The sequence below is a fragment of the Chelonia mydas genome, chromosome 27 (genome assembly GCF_015237465.2).
Source record: "Chelonia mydas isolate rCheMyd1 chromosome 27, rCheMyd1.pri.v2, whole genome shotgun sequence".
In the NCBI taxonomy this organism is placed as follows: Eukaryota; Metazoa; Chordata; order Testudines; family Cheloniidae; genus Chelonia; species Chelonia mydas.
The window spans coordinates 9,695,929-9,720,096 of NC_057860.1; the positions used below are offsets into that span (position 1 = coordinate 9,695,929).

The window sequence follows — 24,168 nt, forward strand, 5'->3', positions numbered from 1 at the left end:
TCCTTCTATCCATTCACGCAAGAGCTGAAATTCTTTGTGCTCTGTCTCCCCCGGTGGTAACACTGAGAGCTTTCTACATAATGGTGATTAAAGGGATTTTTTAGTACACTTACTATCCTTTTATAATTAGGTAAGAGATTGTGTATTCTCAATGCTGCAGTGTTCTTCTTAAAAGTATTTAAGGTGGGTGTTTTAAAAGCTACCATAAAAAGAAAAGGGCCCTGCTTGAAAGCCGGTCTGTACTGCTGTCTGAGAGTCCTGCTGTGCAGTACAGTTGAGGTGCATAATGATACCTCGATTCTATCGACAGCTTTAGTTGTGGCAGCAGAATACAAAGCACTAAGTTAATACGGTTAGGGAGGAATCCTGTACCTACTTGCTCCAGTTTTTAAACTTGAATGGCTGCCACGGTCAGTCCCTCGGATTCACTTTATTACTGGAGCTCCAACCGAGATCACAGATTTAGGGCCTCATTTTGCTAGACTCTGTACATATGCATGGTGTGAGACCATCTCTGCCTATGGAGCTTACAATCTAGATGGAGAAGACTGGGTGGGAGAAAGGCAGCGTTACTGTGGGAGAACTTCGATGACCATGAGTGTCTGAATTTTTGCCAACACTAATGTTCTTGGAAGGCACAGAAACACCAATGTTTTGAAAAGTGACTAATGACTTTGGGTGACCCAGTGAAGGCTCCATTTCTAAAGGTCCTACTTTTTTAGAGAGTGGGTGCTCAGCGCTTTCTGAAAACCGGGCCCCTTGAATATGCCTTCCACAGCAGGCCCTCAACTGACTAGCCACTTCTCTCTTTGTACTGCAGTAGCACCTGGAAATCCCAGCTCTGACTGGCCCTTTAGGGTGCTAGGCACTGTCCAGGAAAGTCTCTGCTAAGCTTTTGTTCTGAGAGTGTTTGCTCCCCAAACCCTATCATCTGAACCCCTGCATTATCTAAATCCCTTCCTCATCTCTCATTTGGGGGGAGAGGGGGAAGAGGAGATAAGGAAAATCAAGAGGTGCATATAATAGAGAAGAGAGCGCTGGCCAGGACTCGGATGCAGCTGTGCTCCCAGCTGTGAGGGAGGTCACGTTGCTGCTGAATGGCTCCTGCCACAGTGCAGGGAGTCTCTGCAGCCCTGCTGTCATGGGAGCAGGTGAGTGGAGCCAATCCCTGCAGGTGCATGGTGCAGGGAAGGCTGCAGTCCTGGCACAGCACAATACTGGCCAGGGGATTCTGCTCTGCCCTGCATCTTCCACCTGCAGGGATCGGGTGGCCCTGGCCCGTGCCAGGAACGCTCTGCAGCCCCACTGTCATGGGAGCGGGTGAGCAGGGCAGAGCAGAGACCCCTGGCCTGGACAGCAAGGAGGCTGCCATGTGGAAGGCTGCTGAATGACACCTGCCCTCTCAATTATCCCAATTCCTGACGGGCTAAATCAAATCCGAGTCAGAATCATAGAATATCAGGGTTGGAAGGAACCTCAGGAGGTCATCTAGTCCAACCCCCTGCTCAAAGCAGGAGCAATCCCCAAATTCATCACTCTCAAATAAGCATTTAATGAAAGGAAATCATTTAACTATTTGTGTCTGAGCCAAAAGCAAGGAGAGGCTACATTTGTCAGATACATTTGGTGAGTTACTTGTTCCGCTGCAATGAAATGTTCTACAATGGTCTTCACGTAAGGTGTTACATCTAGGCTGAGCTTCAGCAAGGTGCTTAAGTCAGGGGTGGGCAAACTTTTTGGCCTGAGGACCACATCGGGGAATAGAAATTGTATGCTGTTCAGATAATCAGGAGTATACTGTATTCAGTAACAAAGCTGTAATGCTGCAGAGAGTCCAGTGAGGCATCTGTGACAGTGTGAGGCATGCAGGTCTGCTAAGTCCGTGCCTTGAGTTATATCAGCACCCACCCATCCACGCCTCAGCATCGCTGACCTCTTTGTTTCTCCTAAGAATGGAGATAAACACACACAGGTGCAGTATAATTTTTTTTTTTTTTTTTGCTTTATTTTTAAAAATGAAACAGTGGAGTAAAGCGGTTTGTGGCAAAACCTAGCTGGAAGAAAAATGGAGCCCACGTCCATCCACAATCACAACTCCAGATCTGAGCCAACTAACCTGCCTCACAAAAGTACAAGGTAAAGAACATGGAGCAGAAGGGGAAAGGGGAGTAGAGAGAAAATAAACAATCAACCGAAGGGAGGAAAAATATCATTACAGTCAAGTACAACTTTTCGATGAATAGTCTGAAATTGCATTGGATCAGTGACTCGGGGGCGGGGGGAAAGCAGCACTTTGTTCCACACACTTGTTTGAATAAATCAATCAGGTGGACAAGCTATTCCCTATGTCCCCCAATATCAAGCATGAGGGAGTACAGAACAACATGGCAGCTGACTGGGGATTTCAAAACCAGGATAACTGCAATATGCATTAATTTTACCTCTCTATATGCACATCTGTGTATTGAACTGTCCTAAGCTTCAGATGATCATGGAAGAAGTCACTTTAGTCACACAATCCATTCCTGTTTGGTTGTTACTTTTATAATCCAGCCCTGATTGCTTTATCGTTAACCCACGCTGAGCACTGGTAAAAATGAATCATCCAGATTTCACACCACTTAAAAATACTTCCCCACTTTAAAGGCATACCATCTGGGTGCCGCAATGTGGTCCGAATGGCAATTGAATGCCAGTCTATGCGAAAGTGACCAGTCATCACACGAACAAAGCGTCCGCTGAGACAGAGGAGCGGAGAGAAGTTGTACTGCTGACAGAAGTAAATATCAAAGTTAAAAAGAAAAAGAAAAAAAGTAATGGAATATTGAGCATTTTAAAAAAATTAGTCACAACTGAACAATTTAGCACTGCTGAGGTTTGGAACTTTTACAACGAATGAACACATTAAAGTGAAAAGAAAGCCCATACATTCTATTATTTTTTTTTTTAAAAACATTTTTTCTTTGGAAAAAGAGTAATTTTTTCCTCTACACTACAGCATGTGGAGTTGCCACTACCTATTTTATTCTATTGTCACTAAGAGGTAGATAAACAAAAATGAATTGGTTATATAAGGTCATGTCCCCTTGTTTGACATGCAGGAAGCTAACGTACTCCATGGGCACGGGCTGTTTAAGGATAGCTGGGGGCTTCACAGAGGGGAGGAGGGGTTTAATCAATGTGGAGTGAAACTGCAGATCTGTAGGTTTTGTAATTGACTGGAACAGATCTGATTAAAGGGACAGTGTCTTTTCTTTTTTTTTTTAAATGGGGAAGAAATTCATCCTTAAAGGCAGGGGAGATTATTTTGGGATGAATTGGATGCATCGTTAAAAAGCATAACTTCCTTAACTCTTTTAACACACACTAAATAATTTTGTAAAGACCCACTCTGCCCTGACTTGTAGGCTGTGTAGTCCTATTAATTTCCCAGGACCTTAAAGCTAAAGCGATTTTAGCTAAGAATCTAATTTGTGTTCCATTAATGATTTCCTTTTTGCACTGTGGTCTGTTTGGCTGCTGTTTAGAATTAATTTAATTTTTCAGTTCCTTCCCAATCAGCACACTTGCTGCTGTTTTCAGGTGGGGAAATACAAATTTCCACAGAAATCTTTAATTTAAAAAAGTATCCATGGAAATGGTTCTAGTTTGGCCAAATATTGCTTTTTGGGTCATAAAACCAACAGTGTGGGCCTGTGTTCACCTGACACCATCCCTTCAATCATTCACTGTTGAAGATCACCGCTCCTTTAACTGGTACACTGCACAGTTTACACCTTCCCCGCTGCCTTTGGGAATGGGGATGCTCACCTCTGTGGTGAGAAGGCAACAGGCTTTTTCTCCCCTCCCACAGGCCAGTTTAAAAAACGGCCCAGCTTTGCCCACCGCCGCTCCTGCCATGTCACAAACAGACCGCATGTCCGAGAGGTATTAATCTTGAACAAAAATTTTAAAAATTCTGTAATGTACAATAAAGCAGCAGGGTTCAAATGCATATTTAAATTAGGGATGGGCCGACTTTTAAAGGGTTCTGATTATCACCCTTCCGGCCGGATGTCTATCTGAACCTCAGGGGCCCGAATGGCACCATGGCTGGTATGTCCTACCCTCCCCAGGCCCTGGCTCCCTCAAACCTGCTGTCGTTTTGACTCAGCAGGCTACTCCACCTTCTACTACCAGGTCTCTTCTAGGGAGTGGAGGGGTGGCACCTTCTCCCTCCTTCAGAGGAGAGCCTTAGCCCTACCTCTGATGCAGCAGAAGCCAAAGGGTCAGCCGCCGGGTGTGTCTTAACCGCCACAGCACTGGATTTCAGAGGTTCTTGAGAGTGCCCGGGGGCAAAATCCCCATGAGTTTGGCGGGATCTGACGTACATTGACTGGTCTCTTATATTTTACGGTGATGGGATAATCATCGCCCTCCAGAGAGGCTCCCATTGCACCAAAGCAGGCTTCCTAGTCAGATTCCTAGAAACGAGACGCCTGTAGTGGAAAAGGAGGAGGCATCATCTGTTCTCCTGCTTCACCAGCAAGAAGATCCCACACTGACTGGGAGGGGTAGTAAACTGCCCAACCACGCTTCTCCCTCCAGGAAACCTACCGCTGCGGAGGTTGAAGGGAGACCCTTCTCTGAGGAAAGGTTCTGTTCGGGGCTTATTTCTGAGCCTAGGCAAAGCTGCAGGGTGGATACGCCCATCCTCTCCCATCTATCATTCAAATCTTATTGTAAGGTTTGAGGTAGTTTGCACATGTAAATTTCAAGCTTGCAGCACCTGCATGTTCTCAGGAATAAAATGATTTGAGAGCCTCTCGCTTATTTCATTCGCTCTGTATTTTACAAACTACGATTTAAAAAAAAGGGGGCGGGGGGGGCGGGCAGGGCTGATTCAACCGAATCACGGTGAATTTCTTTCTTTCTAAACAATACTGTAAGGGCCTGATCTGAAGCCCACTGCAGTCTTTGTTGACTGCCAGTGACTTCTGGATCAGAACTAAGGCTGCGATTTCCAAAGGAGTTAGGCATCCGGGCCAATATTTTCAAAAGTCACTCACCTTGACACTGGAAAGGGGTCTGATTTTAAGATAGTGCTGAGCCCCTGCCTTCTGAAAACTGGGTCTCCTTTAAAATGTCCCAGCTTGGGCACCCAGTAATTGAAGCATCCAAAAAATTACAAGTCGCTTCTGACAATTTTGGCCCTCGATTCCTTAGTAGGATTTGGACGCCCAACTCCTTTTACACCTCCAAGCAAAACCCCAGCTGAAATTAACAGTAGCACTGCTGGTATGTTCACAGGCCAACTGATTTGTTCATTCCTTCCAGACCGGTCTCGAGAAGAGAGTGAATTAGAGTTTCAAAAACATTATCTGTGCCCTCTCAGGAGCATATGTGTTTCACAGGACCGCACCGATTTCATTAAAAAGAAAAAAAAAGAAAAAAAACCAAAAAACCTCTCCGTTACTGTATGCTTAAAAAAAAGAAGAAAGTTCCAAAAAAATTTTAAAAAGCCTATGATGTGTGTCCCATTTCACAGGAACAGTAAAGCAGATCCTGTATTTGTTTTTTAAAAAAATTAAATTAAAAAAAGTCTTCAACTGTCTCATACCAAGTCTGCGTTTCTGATATTTTTTTCCCCAGAATCTAAAAATCATCAAAATATTTGGAGCTAAACATTAAAAAAAAAAAAGACTTTTCTGATACTATATTACTAATGTTTATGGGTTTTTTCTTGCTAAAAAACCAAAACAAAACCAAAATCTAATGCCCAGGAAACATAAAATGTAGCTTAGAGGCAGTTTCTTTTTAATATTTACACTGAATTTGAGTCTCTTTTAACTCCTTAAAAACCTTCCAAGTATGTCAGTTTGGTTAGGTTGCAATTATCACTCCCAGCAAAGGAGCACATCATCCGCCATAGCTACTCAACCATAGCTATGTGTTTTTAATTGCCGAGAAAGTGTTCAGAGCTCAGAAGAGAAAAATAACTGCGCATGCTGGTTTAGTCATTTCTACCCCTTGCTGAACGGCATGACAAGATTATGATAGCGCTAGGTAGGTGAACCAAAAAATATCGTGTTGTTTTAGTTACTCCTAATAATAATACTTTGCACTCTATATGGCACTGAGGATTGCAAAGTGCTTCAAAAAGATTAATTTGTTAATCCTCACAACAGCCCTGTGAGGTAGGTATCATTATACCCATTCCACAGATGGGTAAACCGAGGCACAGAGAAGTGGATTTTTTTTTTTTTTTTTTTTTTTTTGCCCCTAAGCCACAAAGCAAGCGACAGCGCTGGGCACAGAAGCCTGTCTTCTAACCACTAGACTGCACTGCTTCCCTAATTTAAATTCTACACCTTGAAGCTACCTAATGCATTACAGCCTCCCCCGTCCTCCGGAATGAACCCAGATTCTGTCCCACTTTTTATTCCCCTCAAGTTTAAAACCCAGGGAACGTTTTCAGACCTTTGAAAAGGATCTACAGGAACCAAACCAACCAATTTCCCTTAGTCGAGGAAATGTGCATGCTGGAGAAACTCTGCTGCTTCTGCTATCATCAAAATGAGGTGCCAGCTCAGAAGAGACGAGGCATTTCTCTGCTCCTCACCATGTCCAAAGCCAGCGCTGGCTCTACAGAGGATGATGCTCTTGGTAATGCTTCCCTTTTGATTTCAAGCCTAAAGATCCTGCCACTTAACAAGGGTTTGCCTCCAGGGCTTCTGGTGCCTGTTGAACTTTAATAGGCCTGTTGAGGGATTGTTCACGTTTCTTTTTAATTCTTGGTGGACTAGAAATTTATTTGCATCATCAGATCCCTTTTACTTGTTATTCATTTCGGACTGGGTCAAAGCTCAGCCAAGTCTCCTTCCATTGACTTCGCTGGGCTTTGCAGCTGGTCCATACAAAGGGCTCTCTGTCGTCTAGGCTGGTGCCAGAGAATTACAGTAGGTGAACAGTACAAGAATCTGCACAGAACAGGCCTGTTGCTTACGGGGAATAACTTCACTGATACTCAAAGCAACTCGGCTATGCAGAGTTCTGCACTGGGAGACCTAGCTCTCTCTGACTCCTTAAACAGGTGCCTAAGTCCCATCAAAGTCAATAGGACTGAAGCCTGTGCAAGTGCTTTCCTGAATCAGGGCCTCAGGGAGGAGATAAGTGATTTGCGTACGTCCACAGAGTAGAAACAGAATTCAAACTCAGGCTATCCTAGCTCCCTGGCCTGCCCAGAAACTACTAGGCAATGCTGCCTTCCTTAATGGAAACGATGTTATTTCTAAAGCATTGATCCCAGCAGCCTCTTAGCACCAGAGTAATCACAACCGATCGGTGACAAAGATGCCCCCTTGAGCACACAGAAACAGTATTAAAATGGTGCAATGCTTCTGAACGTTTTATGGGGCTAGGCCTGTATTATGGAAAATACCAGAGGTTTCCACTGAATAATCAAACTCTGGGTAAGTGGCAGGACCCCCTCAATAGAACACTGCAACAATCAGATTTACAGTACTGTGGGTTTGTCTGTTTTTTCTCTCGATGATACAGTTTGAACCAGTTATCAAAAATGCTTGCTGTTGGAAAATACAATTCACCGATGTCTGAATAAACTGTTCTGTGAAAGTCTGTAAAAAGTAGCGAGCCAGAGATTTAAAGAAGTAGGAAACCGTTTTTCATAGGACAAGATGACAAATGTAGTTAAAAGAAAAAAAAAATCAAATCAACTGCATCAACCTGAAATCTATTCCACTTCTTTCCTACCACATGTCTTGTAACCTTCTGCCCTCAGAGGAGACAGGTGTAAGGAGTCAGAAATGAAAGCCTTGACTACCCAAACCTTCCAGAGGTAAAAAGGAGAATTAGCATCCTGCTTTCTCCTCACTTGCGCTTTGGAACGTGTCACCCATTCAAGGGGGATTTTTAACTCCTGGTTTGTTTGTTTGACATTTCCTGTCTCTACAGAAAAAGGGTCATTACTTCTTTAAAGCTGCAAACATTTAGGGGCTCAATCCAGCGTTCTTCACGCACCCAGAATTCCCACTGAGTTTTGGGGGCACGGGACGCAGGTTCAGCCTCTTTAGAATTGATTTTACCACCACGGATCTTTTAACATGACATTCTAAAAAAAGGGTTAATTCCTGCAGGTACAATAAAAAAGTAGCAAGATGTGATTAAAAATGTGAACCTTTCTAATAGTGATAGCTGGGTTCACATCTCTCTCTCTTTATTTTTTTTCCTTGCTGTCTGCATGTATAAAATTTCAGCTCCCATTTCTCTCTCTCTTTTTAATTATTTGTTTATCCTCGGTAAAACTGAGGCAATCTCTGTAAAATACTTAAAGCACCATAGTGGAGAAGATGGTCTGACGCTGCCTATTTAGATACAAGAGGCGGATCCATTTGGGTTGGTTAGTGAAGTATTTAGATTACTTGGAATTACCACACAGCGGGCCAATTCATGAAACATACCAGCCAGCCCCTCCGCATGACATATTTCATTGCTGATTTCAATGGCTAGGAATTATTGCTTGATAGCAAATCCATTCTACTCTCTTTCCCTTTCGTGAAATGTTAACAGTTTGGGGACCTGATAAGAGTTGGGTTAAGCGTGGACTTTATTCCAAGGGCTAGATTAAAAAAAGAAAAGAAAAATCCTAATCAAAAAGTTGGTGGGTTCTAACAATCAAAATCCTTGATGAATTTCTACAGCCAATCACTCTTGCATCACGGTGAAATTAACCACCCCGCTTTAAAAGGCCAAAAATTAGCTGCTGCCATCTTTTCCACTATGTCTGAAATTTCTGTCGTTCTCAATAGAGAGCTCATAACACTCTGTTACCTGCACATAACTCCTGGCTCATAAGAAATTATGAAACGTAACTTCTCTTTTCATTAAAAAAATAAAATATTCAAGACTATCAGCTTTTATATAAAATATCAGCAAGCCCCAAAAACAAAACAAAAAACAATGGCTGAGGTAACTTCATACCTTGAGGTAGCTTTTTTTCTTTTCTTTTCTTACCTTTTTTTTTTCTCCTTGTTGCTAAAACACACAGCAATACCTGACTTTCCCCACATCTTGTTGTTGCAATGTTTAAAGGACAGTAACTGCTTGTATGTTCCCTTTATCAAAGCTAGCAAGCATCCCTGCAGCTGCGTAATCCAAATTCAAAGACGGTCATAACTCAGGCTACGTCTACCGTATGCGATAGCAGCTTATGTAGCCAGACCTGGGCTAGCATCGATCTAGCTAGCATGATGAAAAAGAGCAATGAAGATAGGGGGCCGTGGACTTCAGTGTGGTCACCCTTGGTACGTACTTGCATTGCTAGCCTGTGCCACTGAATCTCACTGCTATTTTTAGCTGTGCTAGCTAGATTGAAGCTAGCTGGGCGCACCAACCCATGCTGCAGTCACACCTCTGATTACAGTGTAGCTGTAACCTAAGCAAGATGTACAAAGGAATGCACCGGCAGAACAAAAGGTCTGGTCTCCCCTACAAAAACAAATCAATGCAAGGGTGGTTCCCGGCTCGCTTCTCAGAGCCTAGATAGATCACTGAATTCCAATATCCCACCCATCCTCTGGCTACACAGGCAGAGGGTGTTCTCAGTTATACTCCGCTTCTCCCAATTCTCCACTGCCCTGCACTTCATGAAGACTCTTACGTCAGGGCAGAATCGGTGTAAAACGCTACCAGGTCAGAGCGGCCGCATTGATGCGATTGCACAAGGGCCTAAGGCAACGGAATGCCAGGCCCGCTGACTCCCGTGGAATTAACTCTGCTTTTACACCGGCGTTACGGAGCGCAGAGTTGTAGACCTTGAGTTAAACAACAGACTTCCATGGAGCTTCTCTGGATTTACCCTGGAGTCACGGAGAGCAGGAGCTGACCCCTATAAATCCTCCTGCTTCTCTTGAAGTCACTTCCACCTGACCTCAATGGTGCAGGATTGGGCTTGAAGGCTGCCTATCCCAGCTGGTTCAGTGCTATATGGGTGAAGGGTAAAGCAGCACGTCAGAGGCTGCCTTCAGCTAAGCCAGTTTGAGGGATCCATGCCTAGGGAAGACGAGACCTTGCCCTGTGTCTAAGATGCCATCACAGCAGTTACTGTCCCTTCCAAATACTCATATAAAAATCATTAAAATATATTTAAAATATAAAAATCCACATAAGAGTGACTGGATTCAGTAACCATATTACATTCTTTTGACGTATATATTTGGTTTTGTCTCATGAAAACAAGGTATTTTTTACTGCAGAAAAGTTTTGCTTGCGGGTTTACATTTTTATTTTTGTTTAAATGTGCTGAATTTCAGGAATTCCCCCACCACCTAGAGAGAATAAAGGGAAAAGTAAAAGACAAATAACCCCAGGAGAGTTTATTTGAATTGGGGTCCTTGTTCCTAGTTAGCTGCTAAACCTTCCCTGGGTGTTTTCAAAGATTCTATCCTTTTCTGTTTAGGCTGCAATTTTCAGAGGCCAGTAGGAACTGGGTGCTCAAATCCCGTGGGATACCTGCTGTCTGCAGTGAGGTGAGCAGGTGCCTGATGATAATAATACTAATACCTAGATTTTATCAGCAGTAGATGTCAAAGCATTTACAAGAGGAGGTAAGCATCATTATCCCCATTTGTAGATGGGGAAACTGAGGCACAAACACTTCCCCAAGAACACCCACCAGGCTACTGGCAGAGTGGGGAATAGAACAGGGGTTCTCACCCTTTTTCTTTCTAGGCCCCCTCAACATGCTATAAAAACTCCATGGCCCACCTGTGCCACAACAACTGGTTTTCTGCATATGAAATCCAAGGCTCGTGTTAGGGTGTAACAAGCAGGGCACAGGGGGCCCCATGAAGCTAAGTTGCTCAGGCTTCGGCTTCAGCCCCAAGTGGTGGGGCTCAGGGCACCAGGCTTCTGCCCCATGTGGTGGGACTTTGGCTTTCCACTCTGGGCCCCAGCAAGTCTAACGCTGGCCCTGCTTGGCGGACCCCTGAAACCTGCTCGGCGGACCCCTGAAACCTGCTCGCTGCCCCCTAGAGCGCCCCGGACCCCTGGTTGAGAATACAAGTGTCCTGTCTTAGTGCGGCGATCTATCCACTAGACAGTACTGCCTCCCAGGCGTGAGCCTGTCCATTCATTTCTGTAGGAGCTTCCAGTTTTTGGCCTCTCTTGAGGTGTGAAGCCCTGCCTTCAGTTGAACACCTGACACTCTCGGGGTTGGTTAAAAATCCTGGCCTTAGTCTTTTTAAAAAAAATAAGATGATTATTAAATAGAGGAAGGTTTAATCATATTTCCTACAAAGCAATTTTTTTGGGGGGGCGGGGGTTCATTGTTTAAAAGAGGGAGGGACCTCAGGTGATTTCATTCTTGTGAATAATGTCGCTTGGTAGGATGGGGCATCATGCCTGGTTCTTTCCAGTGCTGATCACCCAGAAAGGTTACTGTTTAGGTTTGCCTGTGCTAGGTTAGCCTTGGCATTTCTCCCCAATTCTGCAATCATTTCATAGGCTTAATTTAAAAAAAAAACAAAAACCAAAAACAAACAAACAAACAAACATACATCCTGGAAAAAATAGCTGCTCTCCTGTCTTATAAGGCTTTGCAAAGTCATTGCACTGAGTTTGATACACAATGGAAGAGTTTTCTCTCCTCCATCACGTTCTCAGATATTCTAAGTGCAGGGTTCCCGTGTTATCCAAGTCCATTTTGTTCTAAGACCTTCACCCATGCTGGATTTTATTGTGAATGGGAGTAGGAGAGTAGGAACCATCCTATCTGCTGGAATTTCTAAAATCAGCACTAAGAAAAGTTACTTTGCTCTAGGATTTTTTTTTTTCCTTTTTTTTTTTTTTTAAATCAGTCTGATTTCTACGTGTAACGTGATGGCCAGAAAGCAGCACCCTGGACTGGCCCGCAAAAGTCAACTTAAATGAGCATCTAGGTTGCATCTGCTGCAGTGCAGGGTGGCGGGAGGGGGACGGACTGTTTCCAATTTTAATTGCTACGCGCTAGATTCACTGCAGCGCTGCGGCAAGGGATGGTGGAACCTCCGTTGCTAGGCGCTGGCCAATCACAGCAGCAAGAGGGTGTTGGGGGGGGTGACACACCACAGCACATGTTGCCTCATTTAAGCAGCCTTTGCGGCCTAGAGATTGTTTAGCTAATTGATCAAGTTTTTTTTTTTTGTTTTTTTTTTTGTTTTTTAAATGTAGGCATCTGCCTTGGAAGCCAATCAAACTGCCTTTTAATCTCAATCTGGTCATGAAAAATCATCGTCTGTCTACGGTAACTGATTCCCAGCCACTCTTAAGCCCGGCATCGACTCATTCGTTTTCCACTTTTTGTCACAGTCGTTGCGCGCTAGCCGCTCTTATTTCCGCCGCGCTTGCGTCTGGCCGCTCTGTCCCTTCTGATGCTGCTGTTTCACCTGGGCCAGGATATCGCGTATCTTGCGCTGCGCCATCTGGGAGAAGAGGAGCCGGGGCGGAGTTAGCAATAGGCAGTGTGGTCGAGCGCTCAGAAGGCGGGACTGGGCATTCGAAGACCTGCCTCAGTGCACTTCATCGCTCTCCGCCCCACCTTTTATCTATTTAGACCAGTGGTTCTCAAACTGTGAGTCAGGACCCCAAAGTGGGTCAAAACCCCATTTTAATGGAGTCATCAGGGTTGGCGTTAGACTTCCTGGGGCCCAGGGCTGAAGCCTAAGCCCAAAACCCACCGCCCGGGACCGAAGCCCGAGGGCTTCAGCCCTGGGTGTCAGGGCTCAGGCGTCAGTCCCCCCGCCTGGGGTTGTGTCGTAATTTTTGTTGTCAGAAGGGGGTCCTGGTACAATGAAGTCTGAGAACCCCTGATTTAGACTAAGTTCTGGGGCAGAGCAGGGGCTGTCTCTCACTCTACGTCTGTACAGCACCTAGCACAATGGGGCGGTGATCCTGGCTGCTATAGTTGTACAGCAGGAGAGAGAGAGAGAGAGAGTGTGTGTCTGTCTGTGTGTGTGTTTGTTGTGATTGCAGTTTGGAACGTAATATACTTTAATCCAGTGGTCTCCAACCTTATGCCCAAGATCACTTTTTGAATTTAAGGGCAACCCAGGATCTACCCTGCCCCTTCCCTGAGGCCCTGCCTCGCTCAACTCCATCCCCGCACCGCTCGCTCTCCCTCACCCTAACACACTTTCACTGGGCTGGGACAGGGGGTTGGGGTTCGGGAGTGGGTGCAGGCTCTGGGCTAGCTCTTTGGGGCTGAGACCATGTCCAGCCCATTGGTTGCACAGTGCTCGGCAGAAGGGGACCTCGATCGTGATCGGACCCTCTGGGGCCTCTCCTAATACAATATTAAATAAACAAGTCTAGTAAAAATTCTCGCCCTTTCTTTGGCGCCTTCCAGCGGAGGATCTCCAAAGCACTTTACAACCATGACTGAGCTAAGCCTCAAAAAACTCTGCAGCTAGGTTCCATTATCTCCGTTTTACAGATGGGGAAACTGAGGCACAGAGTGGGGATGCAAACTGCTCACGGTCCCACAGGGAGTTAGTGGCAGAGAAAAAATGAGAACTCGGGGGTCGTGCAAAGTTCATAACTAATATCAATTCATTTCTGTAGGAACTTGTCTCTTCTGGGCTTAGCCTCTCTTGAGGCTCAGGGATTCTCCCTGCTGGTGGTAGGTCTCTCCAATTGTAGGACCACAGACTACCCTGTCCTCTCCCCTCAGTGATGGTGGATGCAAGTTTACAAGTTCCCATCTGCCTCCCATGTTCTCTCCTCTTCCCCTCCTCCCTCCCAGCACAAGCCCTGCCCAGGGAGAGATTCCAGTCTCCGTACCTGGCTGGCATAGAAGTGTCCAATGATTTTTACAATGACTTGCTCGTTCTCATCAGGCGTCTGGTCCCGCGGCACCACCACCTCTGCTGCCGTCAGGTTCTGCAGTTCGTTGACCTACAGGAAAGCAGCAGAGCCCACCCGGTTACTGCACCATTTCAGGAAGAAGAATTTAAAAACCAAAAACCTGCCCCCCAGATTTTGCATTTCTACAGCTGGCAAAAAAATTATAATCATTTTTAAAAAATCACTCCCACCCACCATGCTGGGCTTTGCATGGGAGCTCAGAGTGTGTGAGAGCTGCCCACCTCACAGGAGGACAGTAACCAGGCCTAGCTTGTGAAATCAAGGATGCTCACAGGCTGCCTTCGCCGACGACCTCCTCTCTGCTTTGATACGTGTCCAGGGGAGCAGCAATTGAACCTTGGATCTTGAGATAGCCCCGCCTCCTCTGTGGCCCGGCCCTTGCTCCATCCTGTCCTGTGGGTTACCAGCTGTTTCTTCCTTGCTCCTGACCTGACCCTCCTGCCTTCCACACTGGTATGTGGGCCAAGGGAGGAGAACAATCCCCTGCCAGGTCAGCAGAGGAGCTGGGAAACAGAAGCACCAGCAAAAAAAACCCTCCAAGCAATAGTCTTGACCCAGATCTGCCTCACAGCATCCCCTCCTCTCCTCCCGCAGTGACTGCTTCCTAGCCATGATAGCCAATCTTCAAAAGCTTCCACAGCTGAGGATGAACCAGGCTCCTAACCCTGTCTCCCTGATTCTCTCTTTCTCCTTGCTTTCACTTACAGTTTTGCCTCCTTTTCCGATAACTCGCCCTGCGGCCGAAGCAGGGACCCTAATGTGCGTCTCCAGCTTTACTTCTTCTTTAGGTCCAAAAAAGTTTTCCTCCTTGAGTTTGCCGTAAATTCGTCCTTGTGCCTGTGAGAGGGGTTGGGGAAAGTGGTTAAACTCTGCTTGTGATCTCTGGATCCAAGGTAGTACTTCTCCTGGGGATTTTTTCCCTCTGGTCTCGGGGCACAAAGTTATTGATGGGGCCAGACCAACCTGAGATCTGGTTGCACTATTGCTAGAACAGTAACTGGGAGATAAGCCCTGTTGATACAGTCATGCAGCTCTCTAAGGCTGGGGGTTCTCAACTGGGTGGGCAAATAGGTGTTGGGGGGCTTCCATGGGAGCGGGCTCCCACTAAAGAAAATGGGATCCCGGTAAGGAAATGGCTGAGAACCACTGCTTTAAGGGGCATTAAAAAAAAAGGCCTCAAGAAACAAAATATTAAGCTGCCCAAATACAATGGTGATGGGTGCCCATGTAAGAGAGGGCGCAACACTACACTCAGGAATGCCAGTGCCAGAATGCATGCCTACCCAAACTTCTTACCCGTTTCTACATAGAGTCATAGAAATGTAGGGATGGAAGGGACCTTGAGCAGTCATCTAGTCCAGCCCCCTGAGCTGAGGCAGGACCAAGTGAACCTAAACCATCCCTGACTGGTGTCTGTCCAGCCTGTTCTTAGAAACTTCCAGTGATGGGGGTTCCACAGCCGCCCTAGGTTACCTCTTCCAGTGCTTAACCACCCTTATCATGAGAAAGTTTTTCTTAGTATCTAACCTAAATCTCCCTTGCTGCAGATTAAGCCCATTACTTCTTGTCTTACCATCAGTGGACATGGAAAACGCTTGATCACAGTCCTCGTTGTAACAAGCCCTTAACCTATTTGAAAACTCTAGTCTAAGTAATCCGTATTATTGCCCACCCCTAGGGTGCGGGTTTGCACACGTGTTTCAAGCTGGGGAGAGCTGCACTGGTGAAAGTCCCATGGGCACTAAGGTTCTGCACCAAGGCAGCTACCCCCTGGGCTAAAATTCTCATGCAGACAAGGCCTATGGGGATCGTAGTAATGGAAGAAGGAACCTTGAACTGAGCTTCTGGCGGTCCAGTGATTATAACCATGCGCACTTTGGAATCTGGTGTCTCGGGTGGCGCGATCTGAAAGGGAGAAGGGAGACAATTTTAACACAGGAGAGGAAAGCATTAGGGGGCAGGTGGTTTCCTCCCCGCCCCATGCCCAGCTTGCTATTGTTATTCTAGTCTTTTAAACAAAATGAAATGGCAGGAGATCCCAGTCTTGAGAACACCAAGCACGCAGGGCGAGCCATGCTAGCGAATTTCCGCCCGGATATAAAATCACGGTAGGATTGGGGAGGGAGGGGTGTGGGGTTCTAAACTGAATCGCCTCCCGAGTTATCCAGCTCAAGGGGCATAAGAAAGACAAGCAGAGACAGTCAACTGAAAAAAAAAAATCGCTGGGAATTATACTTAAGCCAGGCAGGACTGGGTTGCTTCTGGCCACAAAGCCTTTGGTCTGCTACTATAGGCTGGCAAAGAACAGAGAGGGCAACCCATTGCCATCTGGTAGCTCTCCAGAAATCTACATGCAACGAGTTTGCCAGATCTCAGCCCAGCTCCCAGCCAACAAAGTGTCCACATCACAGAAATCACCACCATGCCAGCGGGACTCAGCCGAGGCCAAGGACTGGATGGACGGTGGGGACTGAAAACGAAGGCAGCGTGTGTGCTGGGGGAAGCACGTAGTGGTGCTGCATCTGGTCCAGGGAGAAACCTTCAGAGCTGCCGGGCCAGCTTTTTTCCCCCGCCAGCACTAAAAGTATGTCCAGCTGTTTGCTCAGAGCTAACCTGTCAGAAGGGCTCATCGGGATCACCGGACCACTGGCTGCCTTCCTTGCAGCCGGTTGCATTTTACTTACTAACGGGAAATACCGTATGTGGCGACCGCAAAGCCGCCTTGGGAAGGCTACCTTGATGGAGGCGCTCGCAAATCGGGAGAGCTGTTTAATGTGCTGGCCTTTCTTGCCGATGATCGCGCCGACTGCCTGAGCAGGGATGAAGACGTGCACCGTCTCTTGCTCTGGGGGCTGCGGGCAGAATGCTCAGTATTACCATTAAGGGTCAAATTAAATTGGACGGATCCAAACAAAGCAAACTGCCTAACGTAATGGGCACAAAGCCAGCGGGGCTGCTAAATGGGCAGTGCGTGTCCTCAGGATCCATGGACCGTCTGTCTGCGGCTTGGGCTCACTGCAGACAGACAACCTGGGTGACAGCAGGGATCAAGCCCGGGACCTTCAACAGCGACGGTCTACTCCTGCAAGGGGCTGAAAGCATACAGCACCTTCCGGGAGGAGACCTAACCACGAATTGGTAGTGGGCTCTTGTCTGTGTCGGTCGCCACTAGAGGGAGACACAATCACAGACACTCAGCCCGCGATTTGCACTTCGTAAGAGCTGGATCCATACAGCCATTTCCCTGGTTGCAGGGAGCCCCGGGGATCCAGTGGCTGGGGGTCCTTCATGTTCTCTTCTTGGGAGGGGGGTCTGCCTTTCGTCTCACGTCCCAGGTGTGCCGCAGCCAACTGGAGCCACTTGCCGTGTTACAAGGAAAGCACAGAGGCCAAACATACCAGTTTCGTCCCTTTTCGAAGGAGATCTCCAGACCGGGCACCCGAGCTACAAGGGAGTCCATGCCTGCTACAGCATGCCCAAGAGCCACGAGACTGGAGTTCAACCCATGTCTCAGATAGGAGCACTCCAAATTCTGGGCATGTAAAACCAGGCAACCCAAGCCCATCTCTGTGTAGAATAAAACCAGGCCGGGATCACAGACACAGGGCTTCGAGAATCATCATCTGAGCAGCAAGCCAGAGCACGTCCAGTCCCGTTCCCCCCTTCCCCACCCAGGAGCCACTCTCCCTAAACAAGCGGGATTGATTCAAGCAACCATGGCATCCGCCTACCATGAAGGAGTTATATGGAGCTGCCCCGGAGATGCTGCTTGGAGGAGGTGGCACCGCGTTGGAAGAAGCCGGGAAGAGTCCGACAGCAGCCAGGTTAAGGCCGGGGATCAGATGAGACTGTAGCTGAGAGAAGGAAAGACACGGATAAGACGGGGAGGGAAACACAGGCATGTTGTTATTGGGGTCACAGCAGCAACTACGGTGGCCTCCAACTGAGATCAGAGCCCCATCAGGCTAGACGCTGTCTGTGTTACTCTGCGCCCCTGGGGAGGGGGTGTCGTGAGCATCAGGGACTGAACCCGGGAACTCTGGAGAACTAAATGGTCATCAACCCCCAAAGAGCAGGAACAGATGATAACACAGCTGGGTGACTCACTATAGCAGGGGTAGCCAGACTCTTTTATAGATAAAGTGCAGCTCCCGGAGCCCCCCCACCCCCGACCCCCCCATTCTCTATCTACTAGACTGGGGGTGGGGGTGGGGGAGGGGCACTCGGGGGTTCTGCCCCGCAGCAGGGTGGTCGGGCTAGAGGCTACTGCCGGAGACAACTGGTGCCTGCTGAGAGTGTGTGTGGGGGGGAGGGGGGACAGGGAGAGGGGGGACAACAATTTAAACAGCTTGAGCAGCAGCCCCCTCCCTGCAGCTCCCAGCTGTTTCGCCACGCAGGGAGGGCGCCCAGCTGCACCACGTGACTGAGTGGAGCCAGCAAACCCTGGAAAAAATCTGGGTAGGAGGCACATGACCCCGCGAGCCCATGTAGGCGTGCCCCGTGCAGCTGAAGCTCCAAGTCCTGCAGGCGCACCCTGGCTCTCAAATTGCTGTGTGCGGCTTGGGCGGTCAGTACGTTTGGCCGCCCCGCTCTGTAGGGACGGTCCAGCAGTGTAACAAGCTGCCAGGGGCGGCTGGGAGACTGTCCGCCGTCCTGGGAGACCCCCGCTGGCAGAGACAGTGGTGACATGCCAGGCTCACCCATGCGGCCCATGCCGGCACTGCTCGGTGCACACACCCGGTTTTCTCCCCAGTGGCAGGCTGCTCCTCGGCTCCACGGCCAGGGGAGAGAGACACCAAGCCTTGGTGTCCCAAGGCGGGAAGGGGCCCTCTTTGACACTCACGCTCATGGCAGCCACGTCATTTTCGTAAGCTTCCCTCACTTTCTTCATGATCTCCTGCTCGGCTTTGCAGCAGTTCTCGATGGAGCCCTTCACTGTGATCGTCCTTTCAGGGTTGTAGAGAGTCAGATCCTGCAAACTGGGAGCGGGGGGAGCCATCAGAGAGAGAGAGGGTGCCGCCGGCAACCCCGATTCACTGCTGCCACGGCATGGCAATACCTGTGCGGCCCTGCGCAGATCTGATGCAACAGCCAGGGCTTCATGACTCACCTTATGCAGCAGCCGCCATCCGGGATTGACCCGGGGCCTCCAAAGCTAAGAGCGGGAGCGGCTACTGCTTGAACTTAAGAGCTACAGCTCCCCAGATGGGGCTGCCACAGACTCGCATCCTCTGCGGATCGGTACCGAGGGCGATGCGCGACACACACGCGCGCACCAGTGGGCTACAGTTGCATGCGCAGAGAAATGAACCCTTTGGGACTCAGATCTTCAAGAGAAGTTAAGGGGGCCTGAATCAAACAGGTGTCCCAATCGATGAGAGCTGTGTAACAGCGTGTGCGCCCCCACTCCTGTTCCCCCTCCCACAAATGATGCTCCCGTGTGTAGGTATTGCCATGCCGTTGTTTATAGCGCTCACCCCACTTCCCATATGAATGCAACAACTCTACTGACAGGGTCATTCAGCTTCACGATCTCCTTCTCCCCAAAGAGGGGAGAGATCTCTCCACCCGGACACTGCCCTTACTCTGGTACTGCTAGCCCCCACTTCCCCCCCCACTTCCTTCCTGGTTTCCTCTTCCCCTGCCAGGCCAGGTCTACACTTAAAAGTTAGATCGACCCAGCTACATCGCCCAGGGGTGTGAAAAATCCACCCCCCTGAGCAACACAGTGAAGCCGACCTAACCCCTGGCATAGGCAGTACTAGGTAGCCGGAAGAATTCATCCATCGACCGAGCCACCGCCTCCCGGGAATGTGGATTCACTACAGCGACAGGACGCTGCAGAAAGGGTCTAGACACAGCCCCAGTGAATGGGGTAATTAGCTCTCCTCAGCCCAGGCTGATCTGGTAATTAGCCCCTCCTTTCCTCAATCAGGCCATCTCCGAGGGAAACTAACTGGAGTTCCAGGGACCAGAGTCCTGGATCAGCTGTTGGTTCTCAGCAGTCTGTCACAGTTGGGTGACAAACTCTCTTCAGCTCCTTTAACCCACCCCCCAGCCTAAAAGCGCTGCTTGGGAACGTTTCCGGGAGGAGGAGAGAGAGAGACTTACGACGAGATGGTGATTTTCGTCTCCGTGTCCTGTTCCACCTTCTTCAGGTTCCGCCCCTCTTTGCCGATCAGCCGCCCCACAAAGTTATTATGGGCCAGGATCTTCAAGGGAACCTCGTCAGCTCTTGAGAAAGAGGAAAAGGAATGAAACCCCCCTATAACGGCAGAGGTGGGGAGTGGGTGGGGCCAAGTGGGGACTTGCTAGGCCCATGGGGTAAGATCCTTTAGGGAGCAGCTGGGTATGTTCGAGCAGCCCATTGGCTGCATTGCCAGCACAGAATCAGGGAGTCACAATCAGGCCCCATGTTTCCAAGGTCCAGAACGGACTTCACGTGTGGGGGAGAGTCAAGACCTCCCATTTGGTCTCCTGTCGGGGCTAGTTTTCTAACGTACAGAAACTGACACCTAAAGTGTGGAAGGTATCAGGCTGGGAACTGCCTTTCCCAGTGAGGAAGCTGAAAGCCTTACGTCTTGGTGTCTTTTGCCTCCTTCTGCATAATCTCCAAGATCATCTTGCAGGCCGCCGAGCAGCCCTCGGGGGTGGAATGGATGCTGATGGCTTTCTCCGCTGCTCCCGCGTTCTCCTTCCTGTGCACGTCGATTCTGCATGGGCACAAAACACACAATAGTGAAACATACACACACACGGGGCATCCTGCTCTGTGACCTTCGAATGGCTTGAATCCCTGTTTGCGAGCGAGGCTCATCTTTCTCCAAATCTGAGCCCTCTCTTGAGGGAGGCCCAGAACTGGGTCAAGAACAGCATGGTGCTGGGTTCGCTCAATAACAGGATAACCTGGAGCAAGTGCTTGGGGCAGTACGGATCAGAATCTAGACTTCGAATTCTTAGACTTCAAGGCTGTCTTGGAGAAAGGCATAATGGAAATCAATGGCTGGAAGTTAAAGCCAGGCAAATTCAACTTAGATATAAGGCACCGATTTTTAACCAGGGAGGGTGGAAAAAACCACCAAGGGAAGAGGTAAATTCTCCATCTCTTGATGTCTTCAGATCAAGTCTGGAGGCCTTTATGGAAGACGTGCTTTAGTCAAACCCGCTCAGTGCAGGAGTAACTTGGTGAAATTCTCTAGCGCGTGCTAGACAGGAGATCTGACTCGACGATCTAATGATCCCTTCTGGCTTTAAAAATCTATGGTTCTGAATGGGAGACCCAGGCTGTTTCAGAACACTGCAGGGGCAGGGTGGGACCCCAGTTACAACCAGATGTCCTAGGAGAGGGGAAAGAAATGGGAAGGTTCAAGCCAGCACAGCCCACATCTGTAGGTGGGTGGCCGGGGGGGGGGGAGGAGAGGAAGGGGAAGAGCTGTTCGGTCTCTGTCTCCCTTTGCTAAGGGATGGATGAGACAGATGCAGCCTGGGTGGGGATAATGGAGGATTGGAGGCTCCGGGGTAATTCTTACAACTTAATAATACCAGTTCTTCTCCCCCCATGAAAAATCCAGCCCCTTACACCCACACGGCCAGTGCTCTGAACTCCTCCCCCACGACAGCATGCAAAGCAGCCCTTTCAGACTAGGAGCAGGAGACGGATGGACAGGGAAGCAGGCAGGCGGGAGGAGAAGGCCAGGACTCACTTGGACTGCGTCTGCTTGGTGATGTTGCGGATGGTGGCCCCCTCCTTGCCGATGATGGCCCCCACGTACTGCGTGGGCACCAGGAGTCGGAGTGGGATGTCCACCGGCTGCTGCTTTACGGGCGCTCCTGCAGCGACGGGCGAGCCCTGCCTGGGGGCCCCCCGCGTGCCAAAGCCACCCCGCCGCCCGTTCTCTGGCCCCTGCGTGGACTGTTCGTCGGGGATGTAGGAGACTTTCAGTGCATGGTTTTCCAGCTGGTGCCCATTCAGTTTCATGATCGCTCTGGTGCAGAGAGAGAGAGAGAAAGAGAGAATATCCCCGGTTATGTCTCTTCACTGGCTCTCCTGGCCATTCATTCCCTGCTGCATCAGGTGTGATGTTCAGAGATCACTCAGTGCAAAAGGTGCTTGGAAAAGCGCCGCTTTATTCCAGCGTCCGGTTCCAACGGTCTGGGCATAACAATACGACCTTCATAGTCCCCTGCCCAGACTCTCTGTCTGTCTAAGTTCAGCCCTTAAAGGCACAGACCCCAACACCACAGAAGGCACCAGAACTCACCGCAGTCAGGCTTTGTAAGTGGATTGGGGGGGGCGGGGTTTAAATTGATCATTCTGGCTTGAGGACTACATCAATCCAAATTATGGAATGAAAACACAAAAAGGGGCCAGATTCATTCCTGGTATAACCCCCCCACCCCCCAAAGCTGCCCCAAGGATGAATTCTGGCCTACTTTTTAATCGATTTTTCTCTCTCTCTCTCTCTCTCTTTTTTTTAAAAAGCTGGTTGCAGGTTCGCAAGGCTACCAATAGATGGCACTACCAGCATAAGCAAGAACCGTCCATGCTACAACTCCGTCTACCCAGCTCTCATTCAAACATCGGAACACGTGGAAGTGTCTCGCTTTCCCCAGTTAATTTGAACCCCGGTTTATCCAAAAAGTCTTTGCTACTCCAACCCCCGTGAAACGTAGGATGATCAGACTTCCTGATATTATCGGGACCGTCCCGATATTAGGGGCTTTGTCTTATATAGGCAACTATGCACCCACCCCAAACCCCCAAAAAAGTGTCCCAATTTTTCACACTCACTATCTGCTCACGCTAGTGAAACGTCCCCTATAAATGGCTCTGTACCAGATGTGTATGGTTCCTTATACATGTTCAATGCCGTACAGCGGGAGATTTACTGAGCTCAGACTGTTTGGATTCTCAAAAAGGAGATAAGGAAGTGACCCGATTACAGCCTATAAGGACCGTTGTGGGGAGAAAATATCAGGTACTAAAGTGGGGAGAACGGCGTAACGAGAACTAGCACCTGGAAGTTAAAGCCAGGCAAATTCAACTTAGAAATGACGCACAGATTTTGAAAAGGGAGGGAGATTAACCAATGGAACAAATTATCCAGGGAAGAGGTCGATTCTCCATCTTTTGATGTCTTCAGATCACGACTGGATGCATTTATGGAAGATGACCTTTAGCCAGACACAAGTTAGTAGGCTTTACCGTAGGGGTAACCGGATGACATTCTATGCCCTGTGTTATATAGGAGGTCTGACTGGCTGATCTAAAGATCCCTTCTGGACTATAAATCTATGAAATCCTCCTGTTTCAACTCAAAACTTAAAATGGTCTGAATCAATCGCTCTCTTTTAGGGCTTTCGACAGAACACATCTTTGTGGTACCATCGCAAAAGGGAAATTTAATCTGTGCAGCTGCAAGATCCCAATTCACATCACATCAACAAGCCATTCAGAATCGGAATCATCCTTGTGCAAAATGATCAAGTCGCGTTTGGCTGTCATTTCATCAGGGGCAATTTAAAACTCATTCATACCATAGATTTTTCTCTCAGAGGCGCTAACTCTCACAATCATTGGCACATTTGTAAAGCCCCAGCTCCTGGAGTCCTGTGATTAGGTAAGGAATCTCAGCTTTCTTTCAAATAAGTACGTTTTCAGCCATTGTGATTGCATAGAAAAACTTGAAAACCTAACCTGAGTGCCGCTAAAGGCTCAGAGACCAGAAGGCAAAGAAAAAGAACCCCAAATGTTTTAAAAAGGCTCATGATATTTAATCCAAACTCATGATTTTGGGTGGGGGGAGGGACGGACACTTGATTTTTGAATGCTTGGGGTTGGCCATGCCATTTTCTACAAAATCCTGGCAGGGCCAGGACGGGGAAGGCTTTCTGTTTGGACAAAAGCAACTCCCTTCTTCGTTACCCTGAAAAGAGCACGGGGCGTAGGGGCAGATTAATTTCACTTACTGTCTGGTCTGCTCCCGGTTTGAATAGGTGACATTGACGACGGCCGTCTCGCTGTCTGTGTTCACTTCGATAAAAAAACACATGAATTAGTGGGAGTGGCGCAGAAGGGCTGGTTGGTTTCAGCCATCGGTTCGAGGGCCGCTTTTTAAATAAAAGCACTTACATTTTAAAATTAAGAACCCCCCCAGATCCTTTCTCCAGTAGCTTTCAGGGCCCGACTGACAGCCCTGAAGTCCTCTAGCCCCAGACACGGTAGAGCGTAAGCAGCAAGTATAACTCGCATTAAAACAAGCGAGGGTG

At 48.3% G+C, this 24,168-nt stretch overlaps 1 protein-coding gene across 1 annotated transcript in view; it reads right to left on the bottom strand.

Moving 5' to 3' along the window:
* Window positions 1-3,266: 3,266 nt before the first annotated feature.
* IGF2BP1 (insulin like growth factor 2 mRNA binding protein 1) overlaps window positions 3,267-24,168 on the bottom strand; it is a 62,365-nt gene continuing 41,463 nt past the window's right edge. Inside the window, exons 5-15 of the mRNA XM_037886655.2 lie at window positions 23,869-23,932; window positions 21,603-21,884; window positions 20,478-20,612; window positions 20,011-20,133; window positions 18,743-18,878; window positions 17,631-17,753; window positions 16,635-16,751; window positions 15,730-15,804; window positions 14,605-14,736; window positions 13,816-13,929; window positions 3,267-12,458 (exon numbers count right to left, since the gene is read on the bottom strand). Coding sequence (XP_037742583.1) covers window positions 12,366-12,458; window positions 13,816-13,929; window positions 14,605-14,736; window positions 15,730-15,804; window positions 16,635-16,751; window positions 17,631-17,753; window positions 18,743-18,878; window positions 20,011-20,133; window positions 20,478-20,612; window positions 21,603-21,884; window positions 23,869-23,932 — 1,394 coding nt within the window. The 3' untranslated portion in view covers window positions 3,267-12,365. The remainder of the gene's footprint in view (window positions 12,459-13,815; window positions 13,930-14,604; window positions 14,737-15,729; window positions 15,805-16,634; window positions 16,752-17,630; window positions 17,754-18,742; window positions 18,879-20,010; window positions 20,134-20,477; window positions 20,613-21,602; window positions 21,885-23,868; window positions 23,933-24,168) is intronic.